Source organism: Lampetra fluviatilis, unplaced genomic scaffold (assembly GCF_964198595.1).
Source record: "Lampetra fluviatilis unplaced genomic scaffold, kcLamFluv1.1 SCAFFOLD_238, whole genome shotgun sequence".
Classification (NCBI taxonomy): Eukaryota; Metazoa; Chordata; class Hyperoartia; order Petromyzontiformes; family Petromyzontidae; genus Lampetra; species Lampetra fluviatilis.
In genome coordinates, this window is record NW_027621791.1 from 38890 (window position 1) to 49743 (window position 10854).

Consider the following 10854-nt stretch of genomic DNA (forward strand, 5'->3'; position numbering starts at 1 on the left):
CTACACACACATACACACACAGATACACTACACACAGATACACACAAATAGACTACACACAGAAACACACAGATACACTACACACACACACATACACTACACACACATACACACATCCAGATACACTACACGCAGATACACACACAGATACACTACACACACAGAAACACACAGATACACTACACACACATACACTACACACACAGATACACTACACACACATACACACATCCAGATACACTACACACAGATACACACACAGATACACACACAGATACACAAACAGATACATACACACAGATACACTACACACAGATACACTACACACAGATACACACACAGATACGACAACAGCAACAACAACAACCGCCATTCGCCACTAGGTGGCGGTGACGTCACAGATTTTACGGCAATTAATTGAATCTCCACTTTACGGCTCTCAACTTTACGGCCCCCTCCCTTCACTTACGACACCAACGACCACTTTCACCTTTGCGTCGAACTTTACGACTCAACCCCTTTACGGTCACAAACTTTACGACAGCACGGTAAAAAAACTTTACGACAGCCCTCCCCCCCCACCCCCTGAACTTTCACGACACCGCCCAAATCTTTACGACACCCTCCCACTATTTTACGACAGCCGCCACCCCACATTCTTTCCTTTACGGCAGTTTACACCAGCTTTACGGCACGCAGCCTCACACACTCTCATTCATTATTCACGCACTCTCCTCTCTTCCCTTCTACCTTTCGTTCCTGAATCGTTCCCCGCCACCACCACCTCCTCGTCGTTCTCTTCCTCGTCAGGGAGCCGTCACGCGAACGGCGCCATGGTGAGGAGTTGGCGCGCGGCGCGAGGCGCTACGGAGGCGGGAGGGCGGCTAGGAAAATGGGAGGCTTTGAACCGTGTGGTAGGCCGAGAGAGGCGTTGGGATTTTCGGGTGAAGGTGGCCAGGGCCGCCTTTGTCTTCCCGCTCGGTCAGTCAGTCATTCGGTGAGGCACTCAGTCGGTCAGTCCCTCAGTCAGTCACTCAGCCAGTCAGCCAGCCACTCACTCAGTCGGTCAGTCCCTCAGCCAGCCACTCAGTCATCCACTCGGTCAGGCATTCAGTCACTCAGCCAAGTCAGTCAGTCACTCGGTGAGGCACTCAGTCAGCCACTCGGTCACTCAGCCAGTCAGTCAGCCACTCAGTCAGCCACTCAGCCACTCAGTCACTCGGTGAGGCACTCAGTCAGTCACTCAGCCAGTCAGTTACTCAGACACTCAGTCACTCAGCCAGTCAGTCAGCCACTCAGTCACTCAGTCAGTCACTCAGACACTCAGTCAGTCACTCAGCCACTCAGTCAGTCACTCAGACACTGAGCCAGTCAGTCAGCCACTCAGTCAGGCCGAGAGCGGTGTTGGGATTTTCGGGTGAAGGTGGCCAGGGCCGCCTTTGTCTTCCCGCTCGGTCAGTCAGTCACTCGGTGAGGCACTCAGTCAGTCGGTCAGTCCCTCAGCCAGTCACTCAGTCAGTCACTCGGTGAGGCACTCAGTCAGTCGGCCGTTCAGTCTGGCACTCAGTCACTCAGTCACTCGGTGAGTCAGTCAGCCACTCAGTCAGTCACTGGGCCACTCGGTGAGGCATTCAGTCAGTCGGCCGGTCAGTCTGGCACTCAGTCACTCAGCCAGTTACTCAGTCAGTCACTCAGGCATCCACTCAGTGAGTCACTCAGCCACTCAGTCAGTCACTCAGCCACTCGGTCAGGCATTCAGCCATACACTCAGTCACTCAGTGAGCCATTCAGTATGGCACTTAGTCACTCAGCAAGCCACTCAGCCAGCCACTCGGTCAGCCAGTCAGTCAGCCACTCAGTCACTCAGCCAGTCAGTCAGCCACTCAGTCAGCCACTCAGTCACTCAGCCACTCAGTCAGTCACTCAGACACTCAGTCAGTCACTCAGCCACTCAGTCAGTCACCCAGACACTCAGCCAGTCAGTCAGCCACTCAGTCAGGCCGAGAGCGGTGTTGGGATCTTCGGGTGAAGGTGGTCAGGGCCGCCTTTGTCTTCCCGCTCGGTCAGTCAGTCACTCGGTGAGGCACTCAGTCAGTCGGTCAGTCCCTCAGCTAGTCACTCAGCCAGCCACTTACTCAGCCAGTCAGTCACTCAGTGAGCCATTCAGTCAGGCACTCAGCCACTCAGTCAGTCACTCAGCCATACACTCAGTCACACGGTGAGGCATTCAGTTAGTCGGCCGGTCAGTCCCTCAACCAGTCACTCAGCCAGCCACTGACTCAGTCACTCAGGCATCCACTCAGTGAGTCACTCAGCCACTCAGTGAGTCACTCAGCCACTCGGTCAGGCATTCAGCCATACACTCAGTAACTCAGTGAGCCATTCAGTATGGCACTTAGTCACTCAGCAAGCCACTCAGCCAGCCACTCGGTCAGTCACTCAGTCACTAAGTCAGCCACTCAGTCACTCAGCCAGTCAGTCAGTTAGTCAGTCAACCACTCAGTCAGCCACTCACTCAGTCACTCAGCCACTCAGTCAGTCACTCAGACACTCAGCCAGTCAGTCAGCCACTCAGTCAGGCCGAGAAAGGTGTTGGGATCTTCAGGTGGAGGTGTCAGGGCCGCCTTTGTCTTCCCGCTCGCTCAGTCAGTCAATCGGTGAGGCACTCAGTCAGTCGGCCGGTCAGTCTGGCACTCAGTCACTCACTCAGTCACTCAGCCAGCCACTCAGCCAGTCGGTTAGGCATTCAGCCACTCAGTCACTCAGTCACTCAGTGAACCATTCAGTCAGGCACTCAGCCAGTCACTCAGTCAGCCACTCGGTCAGTCACTCAGTCACTCAGCCACTCAGTCAGTCACTCAGTCAGTCAGCCACTCAGTCAGTCACTCAGTCACTCTCAGTCACTCAGTCAGCCACTCAGTGAGGCATTTAGCCAGTCACTCAGCCACTCAGTCAGTCACTCAGTCACTCAGCCATACACTCAATCACTCAGTGAGCCGGTCAGTCACTCGGTGAGTCAGTCAGCCAGTCAGTCAGTCACTGGGCCACTCGGTGAGGCACTCAGTCGGCCGGTCAGTCTGGCACTCAGTCACTCAGCCAGCCACTCAGTCACTCGGTGAGGCATTTTGCCAGTCACTCAGCCACTCAGTCAGTCACTCAGCCAGTCAGTCAGTCACTCAGTCAGTCACTCAGCCAGTCAGTCAGTCACTCAGACACGCAGTCAGTCACTCAGTGAGCCGGTCAGTCTGGCACTCAGTCACTCAGCCATACACTCAGTCACTCGGTGAGTCAGTCAGCCACTCAGTCAGTCAGTCACTGGGCCACTCGGTTAGGCATTCAGTGAGGCACTCAGTCACTCAGCCAGCCACTCAGTCACTCAGCCATACACTCAGTCACTCAGCCGGTCACTCACTCAGTCACTCAGACAGTCAGCCACTCAGCCAGTCACTCAGCCACTCAGTCACTCGGTCAGTCACTCAGCCAGTCAGTCACTCAGTCAGTCAAACACTCAGTCATTCAGTCAGTCAGTCACTCAGTCAGTCACTCAGTCAGTCACTCAGCCAGTCAGTCAGTCACTCAGACACGCAGTCAGTCACTCAGTGAGCCGGTCAGTCTGGCACTCAGTCACTCAGCCATACACTCAGTCACTCGGTGAGTCAGTCAGCCACTCAGTCAGTCAGTCACTGGGCCACTCGGTTAGGCATTCAGTGAGGCACTCAGTCACTCAGCCAGCCACTCAGTCACTCAGCCATACACTCAGTCACTCAGCCGGTCACTCACTCAGTCACTCAGACAGTCAGCCACTCAGTCACTCGGTCAGTCACTCAGCCAGTCAGTCACTCAGTCAGTCAAACACTCAGTCATTCAGTCAGGCATTGTCATTCAGTCAGTCACTCGGTCAGGCATTCAGTCAGTCAGCCACTCAGTCAGTCACTCAGTCAGTCACTCAGCCAGCCACTCAGTCAGTCACTCAGCCATTCAGTCTGGCACTCAGTCACTCAGTCATCCACTCATTCATCCACTCAGCCAGTCAGTCAGCCAGTCAGCCACTCAGTCATTCAGCCAGCCACTCAGTCACGGAGTCACTCAAGCAGTCTGCGAGTTACTTAGACACTCAGTGCTGAGTCTATGGGTGACAGTGCTGAGTCTATGGGTGACAGTGCTGAGTCTATGGGTGACAGTGCTGAGTCTATGGGTGACAGTGTTGAGTTTATGGGTGGCAGTGCTGAGTCTATGGGTGACAGTGCTGAGTCTATGGGTGACAGTGCTAAGTCTATGGGTGACAGTGCTGAGTCTATGGGTGGCAGTGCTGAGTCTATGGGTGGCAGTGCTGAGTCTATGGGTGGCAGTGCTGAGTCTATAGGTGACAGTGCTGAGTCTATGGGTGACAGTGCTAAGTCTATGGGTGACAGTGCTGAGTCTATGGGTGGCAGTGCTGAGTCTATGGGTGGCAGTGCTGAGTCTATGGGTGGCAGTGTTGGGTCTATGGGTGGCAGGGTTGGGTCTATGGTGCAGTGTTGGGTCTATGGTGCAGTGTTGAGTCTATGGTGCAGTGTTGGGTCTATGGTGCAGTGTTGAGTCTATGGTGCAGTGTTGAGTCTATGGTGCAGTGTTGGGTCTATGGGTGGCAGTGTTGAGTCTATGGTGCAGTGTTGAGTCTATGGTGCAGTGTTGGGTCTATGGTGCAGTGCTGAGTCTATGGTGCAGTGCTGAGTCTATGGTGCAGTGCTGAGTCTATGGTGCAGTGCTGAGTCTATGGTGCAGTGCTGAGTCTATGGTGCAGTGCTGAGTCTATGGTGCAGTGCTGAGTCTATGGGTGACGGTGTTGAGTCTATGGGTGACGGTGTTGATTCTATAGGTGGCAGTGCTGAGTCTATGGGTAGCAGTGCTGAGTCTATGGTGCAGTGTTGAGTCTATGGTGCAGTGCTGAGTCTATGGTGCAGTGCTGAGTCTATGGTGCAGTGCTGAGTCTATGGTGCAGTGCTGAGTCTATGGTGCAGTGCTGAGTCTATGGTGCAGTGCTGAGTCTATGGTGCAGTGCTGAGTCTATGGGTGACGGTGTTGAGTCTATGACAGTGCTGAGTCTATGGGTGACAGTGCTGAGTCTATGGTGCAGTGTTGAGTCTATGGTGCAGTGCTGAGTCTATGGTGCAGTGTTGAGTCTATGATGCAGTGTTGAGTCTATGGGTGACAGTGCTGAGTCTATGGCGCAGTGCTGAGTCTATGGTGCAGTGCTGAGTCTCTGGTGCAGTGTTGAGTCTATGGGTGACAGTGCTGAGTCTCTGGTGCAGTGTTGAGTCTATGGGTGGCAGTGCTGAGTCTATGGTGCAGTGCTGAGTCTATGGGTGACAGTGTTGAGTCTATGGTTCCGTGCTGAGTCTATGGGTGACAGTGCTGAGTCTATGGGTGGCAGTGCTGAGTCTATGGTGCCGTGCTGAGTCTATGGGTATCAGTGCTGAGTCTATGGGTGACAGTGCTGAGTCTATGGGTGACAGTGCTGAGTCTATGGGTGGCAGTGCTGAGTCTATGGTGCCGTGCTGAGTCTATGGGTAGCAGTGCTGAGTCTATGGGTGACAGTGCTGAGTCTATGGGTGACAGTGCTGAGTCTATGGGTGACAGTGTTGAGTCTATGGGTGACAGTGCTGAGTCTATGGGTGACAGTGCTGAGTCTATGGGTGACAGTGCTGAGTCTATGGGTGACAGTGCTGAGTCTATGGGTGACAGTGCTGAGTCTATGGGTGACAGTGTTGAGTCTATGGGTGGCAGTGCTGAGTCTATGGGTAGCAGTGCTGAGTCTATGGGTGACAGTGCTGAGTCTATGGGTGACAGTGTTGAGTCTATGGGTGGCAGTGCTGAGTCTATGGGTGGCAGTGTTGAGTCTATGGTGCAGTGCTGAGTCTATGGGTGACAGTGTTGAGTCTATGGGTGGCAGTGCTGAGTCTATGGGTGGCAGTGTTGAGTCTGTGGGTGACAGTGCTGAGTCTATGGGTGACAGTGTTGAGTCTATGGGTGGCAGTGCTGAGTCTATGGGTGACAGTGTTGAGTCTATGGGTGGCAGTGCTGAGTCTATGGTGCAGTGCTGAGTCTATGGGTGACAGTGCTGAGTCTATGGGTGACAGTGCTGAGTCTATGGGTGACAGTGTTGAGTCTATGGTGCCGTGCTGAGTCTATGGGTAGCAGTGCTGAGTCTATGGGTGACAGTGTTGAGTCTATGGGTGAGAGTGTTGAGTCTATGACAGTGCTGAGTCGATGGGTGGCAGTGTTGAGTCTATGACAGTGCTGAGTCTATGGGTGGCAGTGTTGAGTCTATGGTGCAGTGTTGACCCCTCTCTGTTTTATGACCTCACAGTTGCCGCTTTCCCTACTGAAGACTGCTCAGAACCATCCCATGGTGAGGTTCACGGTGGCCGTGTGGGTGGGTGGGGTTCACGGTGGCCGTGTGGGTGGTTTAGTGGGGTTCACGGTGGCCGTGTGGGTGGGTGGGGTTCATGGTGGCCGTGTGGGTGGTTTAGTGGGGTTCACGGTGGCCGTGTGGGTGGGTGGGGTTCATGGTGGCCGTGTGGGTGGTTTAGTGGGGTTCACGTTGGCCGTGTGGGTGGGTGGGGTTCACGGTGGCCGTGTGGGTGGGTGGGGTTCACGGTGGCCGTGCCACTGGGTGGGGTTCACGATGGCCGTGTGGGTGGGTGGGGTTCACGACGGCCGTGTCTCTCTTTCCCCGTGTCTCTCTCCTCCTCTGTGTCTCTCTTCGCGTGTTTCTCCCCCCTTGTCTCTCTCCCCTTGTCTCTCTCCCCGTGTCTCTCCCCGTGTCTCTCCCCGTGTCTCTCTCCCCGTGTCTCTCTCCCCGTGTCTCTCTCTCCCCGTGTCTCTCTCTCTCCCCGTGTCTCTCCCCGTGTCTCTCTCCCCGTGTCTCTCCCCGTGTCTCTCTCCCCGTGTCTCTCCCCGTGTCTCTCCCCGTGTCTCTCCCCGTGTCTCTCCCCGTGTCTCTCCCCGTGTCTCTCCCCGTGTCTCTCCCCGTGTCTCTCCCCGTGTCTCTCCCCGTGTCTCTCCCCGTGTCTCTCCCCGTGTCTCTCCCGTGTCTCTCCCCGTGTCTCTCTCTCCCGATGTCTCCACGTCTCTCTCCGTGTCTCCCTGTCTCTCTCCCCGTCTCTCTCCGTGTCTCCCTGTCTCTCTCCCCGTGTCTCCCTGTCTCTCTCCCCGTGTCTCCCTGTCTCTCTGCCCGTGTCTCTGCCCGTGTCTCTGCCCGTGTCTCTGCCCGTGTCTCTGCCCGTGTCTCTGCCCGTGTCTCTCCCTGTGTCTCTCTCTCCCGGTGTCTCCCCGTGTCTCTCTCCGTGTCTCCCCGTGTCTCTCCCCGTGTCTCTCCCCGTGTCTCTCCCCGTGTCTCTCCCCGTGTCTCTCCCCGTGTCTCTCCCCGTGTCTCTCCCCGCGTCTCTCCCCGCGTCTCTCTCCCCGCGTCTCTCTCCCCGCGTCTCTCTCCCCGCGTCTCTCCCCGCGTCTCTCCCCGCGTCTCTCCCCGCGTCTCTCTCCCCGCGTCTCTCTCCCCGCGTCTCTCTCCCCGCGTCTCTCTCCCCGCGTCTCTCCCCGCGTCTCTCCCCGCGTCTCTCTCCCCGCGTCTCTCTCCGCGTCTCTCTCCCCGTGTCTCTCCCCGTGTCTCTCCCCGTGTCTCTCTCCCCGTGTCTCTCCCCGTGTCTCTCTCCCCGTGTCTCTCTCTCCCCGTGTCTCTCTCCCCGTGTCTCTCCCCGCGTCTCTCAGCTGGTGGAACTGAAGAATGGGGAGACTTACAATGGCCACTTGGTGAGCTGCGATAATTGGATGAACATCAACCTGAGGGAGGTGATCTGCACCTCCAGGGTGAGACCACAGCACCTATAACATCACCCCACGCGTGTGTGTGTCTGTGTGTGTGTGTCTGTGTGTGTGTGTGTCTGTGTGTGTGTGTCTGTGTGTGTCTGTGTGTCTGTGTGTGTGTGTCTGTGTGTGTGTGTGTCTGTGTGTGTGTGTGTCTGTGTGTGTGTGTCTGCGTGTGTGTGTCTGTGTGTGTGTGTGTGTGTCTGTGTCTAGTGTGTGTGTGTGTGTCTAGTGTGTGTGTGTGTCTGTGTGTGTGTGTCTGTGTGTGTGTGTCTGTGTGTGTGTGTCTGTGTGTGTGTGTCTGTGTGTGTGTGTCTGTGTGTGTGTGTGTGTCTGTGTGTGTGTGTGTGTCTGTGTGTGTGTGTGTCTAGTGTGTGTGTCTGTGTGTCTAGTGTGTGTGTCTGTGTGTGTGTGTCTGTGTGTGTGTCTGTGTGTGTGTCTGTGTGTGTGTCTGTGTGTGTGTCTGTGTGTGTGTCTGTGTGTGTGTGTGTGTGTGTCTGTGTGTGTGTCTGTGTGTGTCTGTGTGTGTGTGTCTGTGTGTGTGTCTGTGTGTGTGTGTCTGTGTGTGTGTCTGTGTGTCTGTGTGTGTGTGTGTGTGTGTCTAGTGTGTGTGTGTGTGCGTCTAGTGTGTGTGTGTGCGTCTAGTGTGTGTGTGTGTGGGGAGCGGTAGTGTAGCGGTTAGCGCGCTGCGCTATGAACCTGGCGACCCGGGTTCGATTCCCGCTCACGGCTAACACCAGTGACGATTATCTGAACCGGTCCTGGGCCTCCCCTAGGTCGACTCAGCCTTAAATGAGTACCTGGTGCGGTGTGTAAACATCGCCACTGGGGAGACAAAGGCGGTCGGGCGTGGTGCTGGCCACCCACCCCCTCGTGTACCGTTCCGGCCTTCATAGGTGCTCGCTAACAGCACTTGCCCCTACAGTCTGTTAAGGCTATACGGGGGATCTTTGATCTTTGTGTCTGTGTGTGTGTGTGTGTCTGTGTGTGTGTGTCTGTGTGTCTAGTGTGTGTGTGTGTGTGTCTAGTGTGTGTGTGTGTGTCTGTGTGTGTGTCTGTGTGTGTGTGTGTGTCTGTGTGTGTGTCTGTGTGTGTCTGTGTGTGTCTGAGTGCTTCGTGAGCGACAGCGCCATCAAGTGCCCATCACCTCCGCCTCTACCCCCCCCTGCCCCCACCCCCTGCCCCCCCCTGCCCCCACCCCCTGCCCCCCTGCCCCACTGCCCCTCCCACCAGGATGGAGACCGCTTCTGGAAGATGCCGGAGTGTTTCGTGAGGGGCAGCACCATCAAGTATCTGCGCATCCCGGACGAGGTGATCGACATGGTGCGGGAGGAGACGCTGGGGGGCAAGGGGAGGGGCCGCGGGGGAGGGGGTGGGGGTGGGGGCCCCGGGGGGGGGCTCGGAGGGGCCGGTGGGGGGGGAGGGCACAGGGGGGGGGGCGGGGGGGGCGCCCGGGAGAGGTGAGTGGGTGGGTGAGTGAGTGGGTGGGTGAGTGGGTGGGTGGGTGGGTGAGTGAGTGGGTGGGTGGGTGGGTGAGTGAGTGGGTGAGTGGGTGTGTGGGTGAGTGAGTGGGTGGGTGGGTGGGTGAGTGAGTGGGTGGGTGGGTGGGTGAGTGAGTGGGTGGGTGGGTGGGTGGGTGGGTGAGTGGGTGGGTGGGTGGGTGAGTGGGTGGGTGGTGGGTGGGTGGGTGGGTGGGTGGGTGGGTGGGTGGGTGGGTGGGTGGGTGGGTGGGTGAGTGGGTGGGTGGGTGAGTGGGTGGGTGGGTGAGTGGGTGGGTGGGGTGAGTGGGTGGGTGAGTGAGTGGGTGAGTGGGTGGGTGGGTGGGTGGGTGGGTGGGTGGGTGGGTGGGTGGGTGGGTGGGTGAGTGTGTGGGTGAGTGGGTGGGGTGGGTGGGGTGAGTGGTGGGTGAGTGGGTGGGTGGGTGGGTGAGTGGGTGGGTGGGTGGGTGGGTGGGTGGTGGGTGGGTGAGTGGGTGGGTGGGTGGGTGGGTGGGTGGGTGGGTGGGTGGGTGGTGGGTGGAGTGGGTGGGTGGGTGGGTGAGTGGGTGAGTAATGTGTGTGGGTGGTGGTGAGTGGGTGGGTGGGTGGGTGGGTGAGTGATGTTTGTGTGGGTGGTGGGTGGGTGGGTGGGTGGTGAGTGGGGTGGTGGGTGGTGGTATGTGTGGGTGGTGTGGGGTGGGTGTGTGAGGTGGGTGGGTGAGTGGGTGGGTGAGTGATGTTGATGGGTGAGTGGGTGGGTGGGTGGGTGGGTGAGTGGGGTGTGTGGGTGGGTGGGTGGGTGTGTGTGTGGGTGGGTGGGTTGGGTGTGTGTGTGGTGTGGGTGGGTGGGTGTGTGTGTGGGTGGGTGGGTGTGTGGGTGGGTGGGTGGGTGGGTGTGTGGTGTGGGTGGGGTGTGTGGGTGGGTGTGTGGTGGGTGGGTGGGTGTGTGAGTGGGTGGGTGGGTGTGTGAGTGGGTGGGTGGGTGTGTGGGTGGGTGGGTGTGTGGTGTGTGTGGGTGTGGTGGTGTGGGTGAGTGGGGTGGTGGTGGGTGGAGTGTGGTGGGTGAGTAGTTTGTGTGTGGTGTGAGTGGGTGGGTGGGTGTGTGGGTGAGTGGGGTGGGTGAGTGGATGGGTGGGTGGGTGAGTGGGTGGGTTGGGTGTAGGGGTGAGTAATGTTTGTGTGGGTGAGTGGGTGGGTGGTTTTTGAGGTGGGTGAGTGGTGGGGAGTGTTTGAGTGGATGGGTGGGTGAGTAAGTTAAGTGTGGGTGAGTGGGTGGGGATGGGTGGTTGATGTAGTGAGTGAGTGGTGATGAATGGGTGTTGTGTGTGTCTGTGTGTGTGTGTGTGTCTGTGTGTGTGTCTGTGTGTGTCTGTGTGTGTGTCTGTGTGTGTGTCTGTGTGTCTGTGTGTGTCTGTGTGTCTGTGTGTGTGTGTGTGTGTCTGTGTGTGTGTGTGTGTGTCTGTGTGTGTGACTGTGTGTGTCTGTGTGTGTGTCTGTGTGTGTGTGTCTGTGTTGTCTGTGTGTCTGTGTG

At 57.1% G+C, this 10854-nt stretch overlaps 1 protein-coding gene across 1 annotated transcript in view; it reads left to right on the plus strand.

Annotated features, from left to right (window-relative positions):
- Window positions 1-674: 674 nt before the first annotated feature.
- The window catches only part of LSM4 (LSM4 homolog, U6 small nuclear RNA and mRNA degradation associated), an 11240-nt gene continuing 1060 nt past the window's right edge, over window positions 675-10854 (plus strand). Inside the window, exons 1-4 of the mRNA XM_078885851.1 lie at window positions 675-836; window positions 6350-6391; window positions 7750-7848; window positions 9079-9256. Of these exons, the coding sequence (XP_078741977.1) occupies window positions 834-836; window positions 6350-6391; window positions 7750-7848; window positions 9079-9256 (322 nt within the window). The 5' untranslated portion in view covers window positions 675-833. The remainder of the gene's footprint in view (window positions 837-6349; window positions 6392-7749; window positions 7849-9078; window positions 9257-10854) is intronic.